Source organism: Cygnus olor, chromosome 11 (genome assembly GCF_009769625.2).
Source record: "Cygnus olor isolate bCygOlo1 chromosome 11, bCygOlo1.pri.v2, whole genome shotgun sequence".
Taxonomy (NCBI): Eukaryota; Metazoa; Chordata; class Aves; order Anseriformes; family Anatidae; genus Cygnus; species Cygnus olor.
In genome coordinates, this window is record NC_049179.1 from 14057332 (window position 1) to 14075391 (window position 18060).

The window sequence follows — 18060 nt, forward strand, 5'->3', positions numbered from 1 at the left end:
TGGGGGGGTCCTGAGGAAGGGGAGAGGGCCGGGTGTCTGGGGAGGAAGGGACGGGGGCTGCAGGATGTAGGGGGCTCGGGGGGGATTTGGGGGGGGGGGGGGGGGTCTGGGGTGGGGACAGGGGGCTGCAGCTGTCAGGGGGTGCAGGATGGGTGCGGGGTAGAGGCAGGGTTTAGAGGGGTGCAGGACGGTTGTGGGGTTTCAGGGGGTGCAGGACGCGGGCAGGGTTTGTGGGGGGCGTGGTGGGTGCGGGTTAAAGGGGTGCAGGGTTCGGGGGTGCAGGATGGGTGCGGGGCTAGAGGGGTACGTGGTTATAGGGGTGCAGGGCTACAGGGGCTCAGGGCTATTGGGGTGCCGGTTACGGGCTGCCGGGCTTTGGCGGTGCCCGGTTACGGGGGCGCTCCCTCCCGCCGCCAGGGGGCGCCGCGCCCCCCCCTCCCCCCGCGGACGCTCTGCCCCGCCCGGGCCGTTCTCGCCGCTCCGCCGGCCGGAAGCGGAAGGGGGCTGCGGGGCTGGCGCCCTCCGGCCGCCGCCGTGGCGCGGTGGCGGAAAGATGGCGGCGGCCATCGAGTGAGCGGCGGCGGCGGGCCCGGCGGCGGCCCCGGCGGTGAGCGCGGCCTGCGGCGGGCCCGGAGACCCCCGGGACCCCCCCCCCCCACCCCCGGGACCCCGCCGGGACCCCCCCGGTTCCCCGTCGGAACCGCGGCCGGGCCCCGCTCCGCCACCCCCCCCCGGTGCCCCTCGGCCCCTCGCGGCACCGGTTGCTGCCCCCTGCGCCCCCCCGCGCCCGCCTCCCCCTCAGCGGGCCGCCCCCGCACCCCGCCGCTCCCCCCGGGCTGCTCCCGGTGTCCCTCGCCCCACCGGGGGCTCCCTGCCCGGCTCCCCGCCTCCCCCCTCTCAGCCCAGGTCTCCCAGCGGGCCCCACCTCGGGGTGCTGCGGGGCTCCCCCCCCAGCTCTGTTGCCCAGGCCCGCCCCCCCCCCCCGGGGTGCTGCCCGCCCTGCTGTGGAGCCCCTCGGTGCCCCGGGCTCGGTGGGGCCCCGCCGTAAGCGCGTGCCCGGTTCCCGGCAGGGCGAGGATGCAGTAGGGCGCTGACCATGGACCATGACGCCCCCACCATCAGGCCCCGCCGCATCCAGAACCAGAACGTCATCCACCGCCTGGAGCGCCGCCGCATCAGCTCGGGCAAAGCCGGCACCCACTGGCACCAGGTGCGCGTCTTCCACCAGAACGTCTTCCCCAACTTCACCGTGGTCAACGTGGAGAAGCCGCCCTGCTTCCTGCGCAAGTTCTCCCCCGACGGGCGCTACTTCATCGCCTTCTCCTCCGACCAGACCTCCCTGGAGATCTACGAGTACCAGGGCTGCCAGGCGGCAGAAGACCTCCTGCAAGGCTACGAGGGGGAGATCCTGGCCAACGGCAACGACCAGAGATCCGTCAACATCCGCGGGCGGCTCTTTGAGCGCTTCTTCGTCCTGCTGCACATCACCAACGTGGCCTCCAACGGGGAGCACCTGAACCGCGAGTGCAGCTTGTTCACCGACGACTGCCGCTACGTGATCGTCGGCTCCGCCGCCTACCTGCCCGAGGAGCCGCACCCGCCCTTCTTCGAGGTTTATCGCAACAGCGAGTCGGTGACCCCCAACCCCCGCTCCCCGCTGGAGGACTACTCCCTGCACATCATCGACCTCCACACGGGCAGGCTCTGCGACACGCGGACTTTCAAGTGCGACAAGGTCATCCTGTCGCACAACCAGGGGCTGTACCTCTACAAGAACATCCTGGCCATCCTCTCCGTGCAGCAGCAGACTATCCACGTCTTTCAGGTGACCCCCGAGGGGACCTTCATCGACGTGCGGACCATCGGGCGCTTCTGCTACGAGGACGATCTGCTGACCCTGTCCGCCGTGTACCCCGAGGTGCAGCGGGACACGCAGACGGGGATGGCGAACCCCTACAAGGAGCCCTTCATCAACTCCCTGAAGCACAGGCTGCTGGTGTACCTGTGGCGGAGGGCGGAGCAGGACGGGAGCGCCATAGCCAAGAGGAGGTTCTTCCAGTACTTCGACCAGCTGAGGCAGCTCCGCATGTGGAAGATGCAGCTCCTGGATGAGAACCACCTCTTCATCAAGTACACCAGCGAAGACGTGGTCACGCTGCGGGTGACGGATCCGTCTCAGGTACCGCCTGCCCCCTGCGGCCGCTCGCTGCTTCGGGGCAAGTGCTCTGAGCAGGTTGGGTGCTGTGAGCTGCGTTTCTTAGCTGAGCCTGTGAACGTTCAGTGGAGGAGTTGTTTAGGAGCCCCGTTACCTCGCTCTTTTGCGAACGCTTGGCGCCTCTGGTGTCAAATAGCCTCGTTATCTTTCACTCTCACGATTCCACTACATCCTCCTCGACGCAAAGTGAGAGAGAAAAGATCTTGGGTGGTTACTGAGTCCCCTTTCTCCAGGGATTGTTCCCCGTGCTCGTGGGTGCTTTACAGTGCTCTTCCCCTCCCGAATCCCCAGCTGATTTTTTTAGCTGTTATTTCATGTAATGCGCTTACATTGTAGAGTCTCTCCCTTTTCTCCTGTATTTGCCAGCGTGCTTTTCAAATATAATAGTCTTCATTTTTCCCCAGTAGAATTACCTTTTCTGCTCTGCCTACGTCCTTACTCTTTCAAGCTTCTATCAGGGATAGTATTTATGATCTCTCCAAATTGCAGTAGCAGCTCTTAAATCTAGCTGATGTCCCAATTGCTTCTCCTTTCCGCTTAGTTCTCAAGAAGTCAAATTAGAGCAAATGCAGCTCCGGCAGTGCCGAGTCCCTCCAGACGTTTCGCAGTGCTGGGGGCTGATCGTCTCCTCCCCGCTGTTAGCTCAAAAACCGAATAACACTGTGAAACTGAGCGGGGCCTTTTACATCTTCACCTGATCTGCTCCTTTAATTTGTGCTTTTTTTTTTTTTTTTTTAATGTTTGAAGGTATTTAGCGAGAGATCTTAAATCTCTAGTGCTGATCTGTTCCCTAGGTGCTTGTTTTTACTTCCACACCCTTCCCTTCCTCCCCTTCTTTGCCAGTTCCAGTAGCGAGACGCCAGAAGAAACAGAAGAACGGAAGAAACGCTCTCTGTGAGGTGCCTTCGCCTCATTCACCCCGGAGAATGGCTTCTTTTTTCCTCTTAAATTGTGTATTTGTTTGGGGGGAGTTATTCCGGGAGGGAATAGGCGAGGCTAAACCTGATCAGTTTTACCCATCGGTGTGAGACGGAGCGGCCGCCTCAGCAGTGTTAAAGCCTTGTGGAAGAGGCTCGCAGCGTTCGGCTCCTCTCCGGAGCGGTGCTCCTGACCGAGGCCTCAGGCCACCTCGGCAGGCCTGCCTGCGTTGAGGCTTTTTATTAGGGCTTCCTGAAGGAAGCTTTGGTCACGGAATGCCTAAAGCTCCCGTTTTTCTTTCTGCTGTCAGACAAGAACACAAGTTTCATCTGATTTCGGGCTGCTCTTGTTTTAGGCTTCTCCGCCAGGGAGGTTGAGGAAGTCGCTGGTCGTGCTTGTTTGTGTCGCCAAGGTCTGCACCGAGTCTCCCCAGATCTTTAATCGCGTGCTGCGGATACGTAGCCCGGGGCTTGTTGCTCTAGGCTCGTGTTTTAGCCTTGCCAGCTTTGCTGCGTGCTTTTTGTGACACTCAGCTCCTGCCCTCCGTACCGTGACGGTGCTCTGCCTGTCGCAGGTGCTGCTGAGGTGCGGTGAGAGTGATTTCGCACGTTAAGGGCAGCCTGTCGATGTCTGTGTGTTGAACTGGCAAAAGAACCTTTTTACTTAAGAATATTCCTTGCAATTTTCAAAGATGTAACTAGTTTCGCCTCCTGCTGTCTCCCTGCGCTGTCTCTCTGCTCCAGCCGCGTATTTCGGGAGGGCTTCCCTCTCCTCAGGCAGGAGTGCAGTGAGTAACCTCCTCCAGCGCGCCTCGTTGTAACGTGTGGGGGGCTGGCTTGTATGATCACAGCTTATTTTGGGCCCGTAAAACAAACAAACCTTGGGATATTTACGGACGGGTGAGGTGGGCAGAGCTGCCTGCCGTCATCGCTGAGCGCTGCTCGGGAGCGGGAGGTGAAGCCTTCAGAAATTGCCTTTGTTAGCAGGAGGCTTACCCAGATACGTGCATGTACCAGGGGAATCAGCCACCTGCGAAGCAGGGACAGGCTCTGACTTTGGGGTGCCGGGATCTTAGCCCTCTTCTATCCAAGAAATTAACACCGTTGATGCCCAAGGATCAAATATTCCCCTTGCCAGGGGGATGGGGATGTCCTCTCCCCTCGGTGCAGCCGTGCTGGTACAAATGCCACGTTTTTCCCCCGCCTCTGTCTCGTTCCTCCAGCGGAACGCTGCCAGGCTGCAGCACAGTGCCCGGGGCTTCTTGCACGGGAACGTTGGTATTAAAAAGAAGTCATTAATGTCTCTCGGATTTTCATTTCTGTGCCAGCAGGGTACCTGGAGGGCACAACTTTTTGTCGGCAGCGCTGTAGCGCGCGGCGCGCTGAAAAGGCTCATCTCTGTGTGGCGGCAGTGTTAAGAAGGGAGAAGCAAATCATTTCTCTGCATAAAGGAAAAAAATAATTTGTTGCCGGCTAGCATGGGTTTGAGATCATTTTGTCAGCAGGAATGGAAATTAAATTTGGCACTTCAGAAAGCATTTTGGAGTTGGTGGAAGGCAGAGAGAAAGAGAAATACTGGCATCCAGTTCGAGATGGAAAAACTGGAAGTCCGTTCAGGTTTTTTTCCATATGTAATCGCATCACAGTTAACAGGTGGGTAATTTGGTAGCTGCTGAGGCATTTGAGTAACAGAAGGGAGTAACGTGGGGATGTGGGATTCTCCTGCACTGCAGAGAAATTTGGGTAGGGTCTGGGATTTCCCATGGGGAGGAGGAAGGGACAGCTCTCCCCTGGGTAACCACCGCCTCTGCCTCTCTCCCCAGCCCTCGTTCTTCGTCGTGTACAACATGGTGACCACAGAGGTTATCGCCGTGTTTGAGAACACGTCCGACGAGCTGCTGGAGCTGTTTGAGAACTTCTGCGACCTCTTCAGGAACGCCACCTTGCACAGCGAGGCGGTCCAGTTCCCCTGCTCAGCGTCCAGCAACAACTTTGCCAGGCAGATCCAGCGCCGGTGAGCCATTGGGAGCATGCTTTATACCGTGTAGGCACGCGCTCACCCCCGCCAGCTGAAGGCTAGTATCAAATAACAACAGCAACCCTGAGAAAACCAGCTCCTTCATGCCCTGAGGGGTGCAAGAGGCTGGCTGGGACGTGGTTCATCCTGCAGCCTCGTGCATCTGCTCTCGCATTTTGCAATATCTGTTTTTTAGCAGGAAGGAAAAGGCAGTGGCAATTCAGTGCTTAGAAGGGAAAGGAATTTTAAGGGCAAGATGTTGCTGGCGCTCCTCGAGCAGTAACTCCTCTGGAGGTTATTGAAGCAGTAGTTTAGGGCCCTGCAGATAAGGTTTTATCAAGATGCTACATCATCTATTTGGGTGTATTTTGCCAAGTGCCCTTCTCTAAATTTAGTGTGCAGCAAACTGTGTTCTGTAACATCAGTAAACAGCTTGTGGTTCTCATCAGACTCTGCTCGGAGGAAGGAAGCTGATCTGCCTAGACCTGTAGTGAAAAGCGAGCAAGATACCAAAATAACCAGGGTTTCTAGAATGTGCTTCAACAGTCTGATGTGATTTTAATGAGGCAGAGTGTGTTAGTTCTCTTGGAATACGTTTTTACGTGACTCAGGGTGTTTTGTTGTTCTAGTGACTTGTTTGACATCATCCAAAGCACTTGGCAGTCACTGAGGGGAATGAAGCTTCGGCTGATTTTAGGTTCGTGTCCCATAAGTGAAAGGAAGTTGACTGCCTGTAACTTCCTAGAGCTCCCTGTCGTGAATTCCATATTGCCTGGGGGGAAGAGAGAATGAGAGAGCTGACTGCAGATACCTACAGAACAATTCCTGCCTTGTGTTAAAATAAAGAGGAGAATCTGCTCATCCACGTGGCTGTAAGGGCCTGTAACAGGAGTGTTTAGCTTAAGCAGCAAAGTGTAGCAGTGCTGTGTGCACAGCAAGCTGGCTTTTGGCTGTGTTTCTGGCCTAAGGGGAAGGTTTTTACTGTCCCTGGTGCCTGACACTCGTGCAGCTGATCTGCCTCTTCTTCGCCTGTGGAAAGTTCAAATTGTATTTGGAAAGAGAAATCCAACCTGCGCTAGTCTCTTCACCAGGAAGAACTTGCAGCACACTGTAGTTTGTGAAGAGCTTTATGCTTCTCTCCAAGGTTCTTCCTCATCTCAGGTTTCTCCCTTTACGTGTTTAAAGCACTGTGGCTGGAGAGAGGGGGATTCTCAAGTCAACCTTAAGGGCTCAACTGTTACTGTGCAACCCTCCGGCTTTTGCTTATGCTGTTTGCAGGCTGCGCGGTAAAACTTGGATTGACTGATAAGCTGCTAATCCACCTCTCCCTGGTTCTGATCCCGTTCATTTCCTGTGCTGTGGAGCAGCTGGGGCCGGGCCTTGTGGATAGGCACAGTCTTGTCCTTCTTGCAGTTTGGACTTTCAGAGCAGAAACGGCAATGATGAGGGAGGGTAAAAAGGTCACCAGAACTGGTTGGTGGTTGAATCACCGTGAGGCACCTTTGGAAATGAACTGTTGTGGTTCTTACACTGCTGCTGTTCCTCCCTCCCTCTCGGTTTTCCTCCTTAGTTTATTTAAGCTGTGCCGCTCACCTGGGGCCTTTGTGAATAAACCCTTCTTGTTCTGCTGCAGGTTCAAAGACACTATTGTGAACGCCAAGTACGGAGGGCACACGGAGGCTGTGCGGAGGCTGCTGGGCCAGCTCCCCATCAGCGCCCAGTCCTACAGCGGCAGCCCGTACCTCGACCTCTCCCTTTTCAGCTATGATGACAAGTGGGTGTCAGTCATGGAGCGTCCCAAGACCTGCGGCGATCACCCGATAAGGTATGAAACGGGCCAGGGAAGATGTATGCGAGGAGAGCAGTGCGGGAGTAACTCTAAATCACCTCTGCCATGTGGGGACAAATTTGCAGGAAGACCGAATAGTTCCGTGCTTTTCTCTTTTGGCATCCCTTGAGCAGAGCGTTTATTTCATTAGTCCCACAACGCTTGGCATCTCTCCTTGTGATGTCTTACCGTGTACGTGTGGGAGAGCTCTTCAGGTTTTGTCACTGAGCTGCCCTGGGGAAGATTTGGGTCGTGAAGCCTGAGCCTTTTCCATAGGAATGCTCTTGTTCCTCCTTTTATTGCAGCCCAGCCTTCCTGCTTGGGCTGCAGCGTGGTTCTGGATGCCTGCTTTCCTGTGCTGGAAGGATTCCTTCTGAGCACGTAGGGTTAGCTGGTGAGGATCATCTGGTTTGTCCTATGAATAAAATATCAGCCGGATTAGGTGTTATTCATAATGCTTCTGGTATTGATTTTGCTATTTTCAGACTTGCCTTGTTTACGTTTCTCACCCTGAAAGCTGTACTCCTCTTCGTGCTCCCCTTCTTTCCGTGATCTATAGGAAATTTGTTTCTGTGGTAGGAGTTTAGCCAGGTGTAAGAGCTGTTCTGTGCCTCTTACGTCTGAGCCTTCGATGCTGGCAGCAGGAATAACTCCAAGCTGGAGAATGAGGAGGTTCGCAGTGCTTCTTGCAGAAACACCACGGCTGTTTTCTTTTTGTTGGCTGCAGCCATGGCCGCAAGTAGTAGTGTTTAAAAATCCAGCATCTCTCCAGCCTGAAAGGCTCAAATCAAAGGGACTGAGTTCTCCAGGCAGAGTAGTCCTTCCACTCAGAGTCCCACAAAAGGGAAATGAACGTGTGCTCTAAAAACAAAGAGAGCCTTCAATCTCCAAGTGCTTTGTTTGGTGATTGCCCACACGTTGGGGGCTCCGGCAGCCTAGGGAGACCGTCCTGGCCGCTTTCCCAACTTTATTTTCATCAATGCATTCTCAAAACCGGTTTTCATGTCTCCCTGGCCCCGACTCAGGTGGCAGGGAACCTCTGATTATTCCTGCGCTCTCAATTCCCAAATTATGTATATTTAATTAATATTTTTTTTTTCCCCTGCCTGTATGATTTGGTTTAATCTCCGGCTCCCGTGCTATCTGCAGAGAGCCTGCCCTTTCCCCCTTGTCGTGCCTGACGTCGGGAAAACTTGCAGGGCAGTGGTTGTCTGGCAGCGCCAACCTGCTTACATCTCCCGCAGACAAAAGGGAGCGGAACCGCAGTCGTTTGCTGCAGTTACCGGCTTTGTAGTAAACAAAGCCGAGTGCCACCTTTCCTCCCTCCCCTGAGCAAAGCGGCGTTTCAGCGCCAGCCCTTTCAAAGCTCGAAGCTGTGCAGAGTCAATTAGGACCTGAATAGGGTCTGAAAGCGGTGGGGCTCCTGGTTTTCGGAAAGTAAGCAGAAGACTGAGGCGCTAACCTTAACCATTCAGCAGCTGAAATCGCGGCCGCTGTGTTTCTCACCTGCAAAACAAAGGGATTAATAAAGTCATGCAGCCGCCCGTTGAGGTTGGAGAGCTTGGAAATGAGGGGCGGCAGGATTTGTAATCTAAGCCCTGTAACTGGCTGGAGTGCAAAACCCTTCAGCAGCCGAGGGTGTTATGATCAGTTGTGATCGGTACGTAGGTTCCTAGCGTGACATGAAAGCCTCCACCCGTTTTACACGCCAGTTTCAGCACCTCCGTGCGTGGTGTCCCTTTAATCCTTACTGCCTCTCCGTGTCCTGGTAGGTTCAACCCTCGTCTCCGGCTGCTTGAGAGCCCAGTGGTGGTTTGCTCTCGGGAGGGAAGAGCTTTAGGTTCCCCACCTCTGCCATCTTCCAGCGTCTTTTCAGGAGGCTCGAAGAGACATTCAGTGGGTGAATGGTGGTGAAATTCAGTGGTGAAATGGTGGGACATGGGAGGAAGAGGCTCTAATACAGCTTTACCTATGGCAGGGGGTCTCTAAAATCCATCTAGATGGCTAAGAAGGAGCCATTTAACCAAAAAATTGGTCTGCAGATAAATCTTCCATTTTCATACGGTTTGAAAAGGCTGGTCTTGCTGTTTCTGTTGACATACAATTTTATATTGCAGTGCCTAATTTATCCCCAGAGTGAGAGCCCATGGAAATGGCCTCTGATTGCAGAGCACTTTTAAAAATAGATTTAAAAATACCAAACCGAACACATCTTTGAGATTACAGGGAGCTTCATTTTGAGTAGTAAATTATTGTGAATTGGGGAGAGAGAGGAGCAGACCAGGGACTGTGCTTTATTTAAAGAATGACCCTCCACATACCCAGCCTCGTGTAGGAGGGAAAGGGCTTTTTGAAAAGCCAAATACCAAGATTGTGACTCTCTTGCTGGGTTCTTGTGTGCAATTTTCAGGCAGGGCTGGCTAGCACTTCGATTCAGAGGAAGGCAGAGGAGAGTGGCCCTCCAGGAAGAACATGAGGATCTCAATAGGCTGTGCTGTTAAAATGTGGAGTATGTCTGCTCCTGAAACAGCATCGCCTCTATCTGTCATCACCCGTTCTTTCCAGGCTGAAAGCAGAGTGCTTCGTATTGCTTGCTGGCATGGGGAGGAGGGGGGGGGAGAGAAATGTGCCCTAATATTAAAAGCATTCTCCGAGTTGAAACCAGAGGAAAAATGCAAAATACCCACATCCACAAAGTGGCGGTGGAAAAGGAAATGGCTGGGAGGCAAAATGGCAATTCTGTTCCCGTCACTGAAAGAGCAGAGGAAATGGTCTAAAGAACTGAGCCAGCTTCAGGGAGGATTTGAGTCCTGTCAGTTGGAGCTCAGCTGCCTTGTGAAGGTACCAAATCCCTGAAACCTCCACCAGAGTCTTGGGGGGAGTGGGGTCAGCACAGAGCCCCCTGATCCCACAGCAATGCAGAATGATGGTGTTATGTCCGCTACACAGAGCGAGCCTGTCCTCTAGTATGCAGAGAAGGTTCAAGAAAGGAAGAGCTTTTTAGACGTGTCTGTCTCGTCAGTGCTTTGCCTCATCCCCTTGGCACTGCTCACTTGTTGCCGAAGCTGTGTTCCAGAGCTCACCCCTTTGGAGACACGAAGGAGCTTCCTCGGACCCACAGGCAGGTTTCTGGTGACAGCAGAAGGACACATCTTCTGTTTGCCTTTACCCCTGCCCTTACTGCGATGCCTCTTGGATGCTGTCCAGCAGACACTTCCTGCCCAAGCTGTCCTGTTAATGATTTTTTGTTGTTGTTGGAAATCTAAAAGGCTCTGCAAAGTTGTTTGAGGTGTAAGATGGAAACTCTCACCCTTGAGCAGAATTGGATCCAGCTAACTCCAGCTAGTTGGTCAGCTAACTCCACCAAAATGAGGGCAGAGTTCTCTCACTGATAGCACTAAAAGAAGTCTTTGAAGGCAGCGGGAGGCTAGCTGCCCCGCGGGGGCTTTCCTCTGTAGCCAAGAGCCAGACCCCAGCTGAGGACCTCTGCCTCTGAGGGATTACCAGAGATTGAACGAGGCGCTCGTCTCTCTTTGTGAAGAGTCCAGATGGCAAAGTCAATAGCCGGGAACAGCCATAATTGATTTTTTCTTCCTTTCAGATTTTACGCTCGGGATTCTGGCCTCCTGAAGTTTGAAATCCAGGCGGGACTCCTGGGGCGACCCATCAATCACACGGTGCGGCGCCTGGTTGCGTTCACCTTCCACCCCTTCGAGCCCTTTGCCATCTCGGTGCAGCGCACGAACGCGGAGTACGTGGTGAACTTCCACATGAGGCACAGCTGCACGTAGGGGAACACGTGGCCAGGGCGGTGTTCTCCTCGGGTCTGGGCCTCTGCCACAGACACACCAAAGCCGGGCTCTCACGCCTTCTAGGAAACCAAACCATCGCTCGTGTCAAGAAATCTGACCTGGGAGCTCCTACCAGCCTGCATCCCGCAGCCTCAGCTGGGGAAGGCTGAGCAGCCGAAGGCCTGGGAGTGTTTCTTCTGACTCTGTTCGCACTGCAGCGTCCCCACTGCGCTGAGCGCTGCTGCTGTTCCCTACTCCTATTGATGAACAAAGCGTAGCTGGGATTCCTTTCGTGATTTCCCAGAGGCATGTCTGTTTTCTCCCCCGTTGTCTGTCTTGGGATGGCGAGTACGGAGCTTTGCAACGTGTTTGTGGAGCGCTCCCTTCTGCACTGATGCTTTCCTACCTTGTCAAGACAAACAGTCTGTCCTAGAGGGAATGGATGGAAGCCATGGGGAGGGCTTAAAAATACAGCTACCTGTGTTTGCATCTTCAGTATTAATAGGGAAACGAAACCCTGTTCTCATCCACACAATCTGCTCACGTGAGTTTAATATGCAAGAGGTTAGGGGAAAAAAAAAGTGTGAGAAATCACTGGAATTGAGAGAGATGAGGTGTATTCCTGACTCTTATGCAAGTCACTTAATTTTTGTGCCTTAGTATCCGTAAAGCCCCTAAGTGCAAGCTGGTGTGTTAACACCAGAAGGCCAGTGCAGCTGACTGTGTCTCCAGCGTATGAAAAGGTGGGCACAGGAGGAAGGCGGGTGGCTGGGAGAGGTGTGGGGAGCAACAACGGCTCCTTGCTCACGTCAGAGGACTTCTTTCTGCAGAGCGTGGACAAATCCTCGTGGGCATCTGCAGGTTCTGCTGCTGAGGAGAAAAGAGACCCAGCTGCTGGCACCCTCCTGCGCACTGCAGTACGGACGTGGAGGATTAGTAGCATTTGGGTCTCCCCAGAAAGGAAGGAGGAGACCTGAATTACTGTGCGTTGCTGCAGGTTTGCAGTTGAGAGCTGAGTTTGTTGACTTAGGTTGCTTACCTACCCCGTTTGATACGTTGTTCTCTGTGAGAACCCCTTTGGACATTCGCAGGCTTCGAAGCACAACCGGCTGGTGCATTATGTTCAGCGTGCTGCTGACCGGACCGCTGCAGTGTCTGTGCTGCCTCTAGAATAAGCTCCTGGGTGTAGTATTACCTGTCCCGTGAGCTGGAGGGGGTGCTGGGCTGCCCTCCTCTGTTAAAAATGGAGTTTTTGGTTGTAGATGAACATCTGGGTTTATGACTGTGCCGTAAGGCAGTTGCAGCCATCCCATGTGAGGTACAGAGGGGGCTTTAGAAATTTGGTGCTTGTACGTGGGAGACCCCTGCTTTGAAGGGCCCTGTTGGTGTCATCTTCGGACCAAAAAGGGCTGTGGGTGATGTGGCCACATGCCTGTGAAGGAACAGTATCAAAGCCACGCGTTCGTTCTGCGTAGTGATGCGTAGGAAAACAACCGTGTGTGGTGGTGGTGGTGCCTGCGTACAGCGTGGCTATCAGGCCTTGTAAGGGAAGGTGCCCCAGGGTCCTTGAAATCAGCCGTCACTCTCGGTCTCATGGTGTTTCTCTCCTCTCCTGGCCTCCCTAAACGTAATTCTAGGGCAAGACACTGTATTTCACTGCTCTTTTCCTGGTGTTTGCACTGTTGGTTTCTCAGGTCTGTCGGGAGCGACTTCAGGTCGGAAGACGGCTAATAGGGGAGGCGCCAGGCCACACGTGCTTTGGGTCTGGGCTCCTCTCCACCTGATAACACTATTTGTCAAGGTCTTAGGTTTTTATCCTGTGATCCGTTCCTCAAACATTCAATTAAAGCTCCACATGGAGAATCATTTGCACACTGTAGACCATGGAATTACCTCCTTCCTGCACCACTTTCACGTTTGTTCACACTTTCAGTATGAGGCTATTCTTTTCCAAAGCTTTCAGCAGCTCTGTCCAAGACTGGGTTTACTCCTTGGTGTCACAGCCTGGGACGTCAGTGCTTATTAAAATGGTTGTCAGATCTCCATTTAGATATTTTTTTTTTTTGGGTGGCAAAAATATAAACCACTTCAGCGTTTCTGCAGTAGGGGCTTTTGCCAGAGTCAGGCTATCCCGTGTGAAGCAGAGAGCGTGGCACAGCAGACGATGGATTATTGGACTTGGGGCTGAGAGACCAGAGGTCTGTTCTTAGCTCTGCTATTAAATTGTTTTGTCACTGGGGGCAAATCTATTCCTGTTCCAGCTGGTGTTTTCTTCTCTGTAAATGAGGCCAAAACCATATTTTAAGCTTTTGTAAAAAACACTTTGAGATTCATGGATAAAAAGTGCTGGGTAAGTGCTAAGTATTTTCTTATTATGGTTGCAGACAAACCGATTGATTCATTCTGGGTACTAATTGTCTTGGAGTAGCATTGCAGATCCTCTGGTTGTGGCTGCTGCTGCTGCGTTTTATATCTACAACAGATTTAATTTTATTACATAAATGTGTTGGAAGAAAAGTCTCTCATGCTTGAAATTTTGATTCTTTATTAAAAAAAAAAAAAAAGCGTGTGGTGGGGAGGGTGGGAGGAAAGGGGAGATATTTTCTACCTGATATTTTTCCTAGGCTAGGATGAAGATTTGTTAGCAACACAAGACAAAAATGGAATAAACAGAATTTGCTTTAAGAGCCTGACTTACTGGTATTGTTTTCCTAAAATCTTAGTGGTGTAGCCAAGAATTCCAGTGCTGAGAAGAGCTGGTAGGGCCGTGCCTTGGACTGTGCAGGCATATACTGAATGCTAGTTTGCTGCCTCTTCTTGGCATCTGGAGTACCGGCGTGCTCAAGGATGTGCTGCCGTGGGTATTTCTGTAGCTACTGCAGATTTCTCAAATTCTTCTCTACTCGAGCTAATGCTGGGGGAGGAATACTTGGCCTTCAGGTATGTTTTCCCCTTTTTTTATTGTATTACCAGCCCAAGTTGTACTCAGACTCTTCCTTTAGTCCATTTGCGTAGCCTTGTGGCCATTTGCTGCTGATGCTCCACCATCAAGAGACGAAAGCGGATCAACACAGCTCGCTTGGCAGAAGTCATCGCCTGCCCATTGCTTTTCGATTGGGTAAGGCACTCGCATTTTCCAGCTGCGTGTTGCTCCCAGCCACGAGGCATCTTTGCACAACATCGGGGCTGGAAGCGTCCGGACGGTTCTCCCCAAAGTCTGGGAGCCCCCTGCAATCTGCTGCTGCTCTGTAATGACCCAGCGTCGTGCCTGTTGGTTCCTGTATGCATCCACATCGTGGTCCTGAGAGCTGCTTTCCTTTGAACCCTTCCTCCATTTCGTGTCTGCACTCCTCCGATGCTTTCCTTTGGAGACCTTGAGCATGTCAGAAAGCTCTTGAGCCCGTGCCTTTTCAGAGCGGCACTAAGTGACGAGGAGATGCTTTGCTTGGAAACCATGTTTGGCAGGCATTGGAATCCCATCTTTTGTTACTTCTTGTGCTGCCTGCTTCTAAAAAAACAATATAAAAGCAGGACACTTGTGATATTTGTTATATAAACTGCATTAGGCAGCGAGCTGCAGAAATCCCGACAGAATCAAACCGATGCGTCCATTAGCGGCATGTCTCTGCTCAAGACTCCTTTCGTTTCACTTTCCAGCCCCGAGCGGCTGCCCCCTGATTTAGCTCCCTGATGTTCTCTATTTATTTTCCGACCCCTCCTTTTGCTCAGGTGCTGGTCTGCCTGTTATGCTTCCTTCCCTTAGTCTCTTCTGACCCAGCTGGAAGAATCAGACTTCTGATGCTTTATTTCATGTATTTTCTTAATTTGTCTGTCTTGTTTCTGTCCTCTGTTCCTCTTCTGCCATTTCTTCCTGCAGGATCTCTCAGGACTTTGAGAAAAGAGATGACGATGGCTGGGAGGCGGTGGGACAGGTGGCCCAACAGCTTTCCTCTGTCTCTGAACCTTTATCAGAAAGCTGGGTCCCGTGGGCAAGCAGTGGGACAGGATTTTGTGGGCTTGCTTTTGCGCTGCTCTCATAGCTGTTGGTGTGCCTGCACACCTGTACCTTCCGGCCTGGTCAGCGTGGTTGTAAAAGCTCTTCTGGCCAAACACTCCTCATGAGAAGGGAATGGTGAAGAGGCTTTTATTATTATTTTTTCCCTTGCTCCTGGGCTGTGGGGGCTGAGCTGTGCAGCCGGTCATCGTAGCAGTAGCAGCCTGGCGCTCCCTGCCAGCTGGGCTGGCTGCTCGGCAGGCAGCGTCCCCTGCTAGAGCTGCTTTCTGCCCGAGGGCTGATCCCCCTTTGTTTCCCTCGGGGCAGCAACCCGGGAAGGGCTGTGCTTAGCGTGTAAGGAAGGGAGATCTTAGCAAAACACCGACGTGGAAAAACCCTGAATTGCACGTGCTTTTCCTGCTGTTAGGACGTGAAAACACCGCAGCGGCTTTAGACCAGCGGTGTGGAAATGAGTAATTTCTGGGGGGGCTGCTGAGGTCCTGCAGGAGGGGAGAACTGAACAGGGGTGGTTTGGGCAGGGGCATGGTGTCCCGAATCTCAGCCACTTGGGAGCCGAGGGATGTGCTGGCCCTCGCCTGGTGGGCAGGGGGTAGAGGGCATCAAGTGGGCCCATAGGCTTTATGGAATTTGTGCAGGGGGAATTTTTTACCTTGTCTCTTTGTTTCCCCCCTCCCATAAGTCAAATCCTTTCCTCGGGCACCTTCTTGTTGTCTGTCGGCGGTTTTGCAAAGGTGCCACATGCACCTGGCTATCTGAGGGCAGTTTAGAGGAGGTGGGACCGTTCCAGGCTGGGAGGAGGGCTGCAGGGAGAGGAGCCTGCCAGGGCAGCTTTCCCGGAGGAGCAGCAGCTCGGCCTTTGGCCACCGAGGGAAAAAATCATACGGGACCTGCAACAAGGCGATGGAAATGTGGGGATAACGCTGCGAAGCTTCCGGTAGTTTCTGCATTCTGCAAGTGACAGTTAGACTGAATTCAGCCCCTTTAAAGCCAGGAGCGTGTTACTGTTACGTGGGGCTGTCCTCCTGCCCTTTCGTTCTCCCAGACAGCTTCGGGACGTGCCAGGGACATGGACCAAAGCAGCCCTGGGGTACTGGGGCAGGGAGCTCAGCGGGAGAGGCAGGGAGGCCCCACCAGCGCCGCCCTGATGTGATTTAGGGCGCAGTAAGAGCAGCGGGCCGGGCCGTACCCCTCCGAGCGCCTGCTCGCTGCCCGGCTGGCCATTTGATAGCTGCTCGGTGCTGCTCAGAGGTGCGGCGTGGAGCGGTGCTGGATTAGGTGTTCCCGCTGCCCTTGGCCAGCGCCGGGAGATTTCGGCGCTCGCCCTCCCGCCTCCGGCCCAGCGTCGCTACGGCAACGGGGAGAAACAGCCATCCGCATGGAAACGGCCTCGCTGCGCCCAGAATCGAGGGGAGAACGGGTCAAGAGGTGAGTTCGGAGGGGCGAGGGGCACCGGCGAGCAGCCCTGGCCCTGCTGCGGCTGGGTTGATTCCCGGAGCGAGCCGCAGTGGCGTTGGGGACCCCTCCTGAAACACCGGCATCGCCCCCGAGCAGCCCCAGCACACGTTCCCATCTCTCCAGCCTTGAAGGATGGCTTTCATTACTGCCGCCCTATTATTTTCAGCCAGTCCCGAGGTCAGGGTAAGGCCCAGATCCGCCGTGCTGGTAGCCACAGCAGCACACAGCTAGGTCACCGTTTCAGCCCTGCCTTCAGTGCTGGCAAAATCCCCCCCCCTTGGAAGGGAGAAGGGGCAGCTGGCGGCCAGACAAGGTCTCCTGTAACACGGGGCAAACACACGTCACGGCGATAGCTCGCCCTCTCGCAGGGATTTCTGCGCAAGGAGCTGGTTTTGGAGCTTCTCCCGGCGCTGAGGCCGGCTGCTTCCCTGCCGCCCGCTGTGCGGAGGAGCCCAGGGGGCTGCCCCCGTCTCTGTCCCTGTGCTGGTGCCGTTAGGGAGCGCTCGGCCCTGGCAGCTCAGGAAATTGAAAATTTACCTCTGCCGTGGATGCAGCAGGAGCAAAATGAAAGGCAGCGTCCAGCTCCTCGCGAGGGGTGGCGTGGGGACCATTCCTGGCAATTAGGAGAGCAAGGTGTTTGCCTGCGGCTGCTGCACGAAGAGATTAGAGCCGTATTTTACCACCTCAGCTTGGGACCTGCTGAAAAGGCTGCTGATGAGAGGCTGGGGGGGAATGCGCGTCTTTCTCCTGCCTGGCTGTGTTTTATTTGTTAGCCAAAGCCCCACGTGCAGTGGGTAAACCCGGTCTGCTCCTGCACGGAGGAGCAAGCAGAGGAAAAGGGGCCGAAAGCTGGAGTCTTTGGTGGTGTGGCTGGGAGGCGTGATGGATGTCGGTGTGAGGTGCTCCGATGTAGAGTTTGGCTTTGCAAAATGAACCGTGAAGTGGCAAAGCACCGAGGATGGATTTCAGAGCCAGCTCAGAAGGGAAAGGAAGGTTTTGAGGACTGTTGTTGCTGCTTGGGGAGGCTTGGGAGCAGTCTATAAATATGGTGCTGGGACGATCTTTGTGCCGTCTTTAACGTGATTAGGCACAAGCCCCGAGGAGCGCATCATGCTGCTAGGAGGGTTCTGGGGGTGGTCTGCTGGGGAGGTCTGGGAGCACGTGGCAGTGGATCCAGCCCAGTCCCCAGGTGCTCTGACTGCAGGAGAGCCCTTCATCGCACCTTCCTCCTGGTCTGCACTGTCTCCTGGGCAGCCAGCTGGCAGACCTTACCCTTAGGAGTTTTTCACGTTGTATTTTCTCTTCCTGCATTTTTGCCTCCACTTTTGTCTCTTTCCTGACCCAACTTTCCCTTGCCCACATCCTTGCTTAGCATTCAGCCCCTCGCACCCAGAGCTTTTTCCCTTCCGCCTCCTTTCTCTAGCAAATGAGCTGTGAGGCTGCTCCCAGGCGATGGCTGCTTGGGCTCCCCGGCTGCGGAGAGGTTTCGGTCCAGGTCTCGGCGCTGTGCGCAGCCTCGGGCTCTCAGATGCGGGGTGCAGGAGGTGAGCTGTGAACTCCAAAGGAACAAAAAGACCCCGCAAAGTGGCAGTAGCAGAAGGGGAGCCGGGAGAGCACGGCGGAGGAGGTGTGAGTGGTTTCAGAAAAAAAAAAAAAAGGAAATAGTAGCAAGGCTTGGCTCCCCTCTGCAGCTCCCCGAGAGGACCCTGCAGCCCCACTTCACCGTCAGCCCGGGGACTTGGATGCTATTAGGCAGTTCATTAATAAAACCTCCGAGCAGTTCCCACTGCTGCTGAGTATCCGTTAATGCCTCTCGAGGGGA

At 54.2% G+C, this 18060-nt stretch overlaps 1 protein-coding gene across 2 annotated transcripts; it reads left to right on the top strand.

Annotated features, from left to right (window-relative positions):
- Positions 1-502: 502 nt before the first annotated feature.
- On the top strand, positions 503-17865 carry DET1 (DET1 partner of COP1 E3 ubiquitin ligase). 2 transcript variants are annotated; one of them, XM_040569663.1, is made up of 5 exons: positions 503-607; positions 1071-2179; positions 4956-5146; positions 6783-6974; positions 10579-17865. In XM_040569663.1, the coding sequence occupies exons 2-5, from the start codon at positions 1097-1099 to the stop codon at positions 10766-10768; spliced, it is 1656 nt and encodes a 551-aa protein (XP_040425597.1). In that variant the 5' UTR covers positions 503-607; positions 1071-1096; the 3' UTR covers positions 10769-17865. The 2 variants fall into 2 exon arrangements, 1 of the variants encoding a protein (XP_040425597.1); XR_005823240.1 differs by lacking the exon at positions 503-607 and having other exon boundaries at positions 799-2179; positions 10579-16208; positions 17662-17865.
- The last annotated feature ends 195 nt before the right edge of the window (positions 17866-18060 follow it).

Excerpts from the sequence above, each read along its gene's own strand:
- DET1 (XM_040569663.1), top strand. The coding sequence starts at position 1,097 with ATGGACCATGACGCCCCCACCATCAGGCCCCGCCGCATCCAGAACCAG. Across the intron at positions 5,147-6,782 it reads GCCAGGCAGATCCAGCGCCG|GTTCAAAGACACTATTGTGA; the intron begins GTGAGCCATTGG and ends GTTCTGCTGCAG. Across the intron at positions 6,975-10,578 it reads TGCGGCGATCACCCGATAAG|ATTTTACGCTCGGGATTCTG; the intron begins GTATGAAACGGG and ends TCTTCCTTTCAG.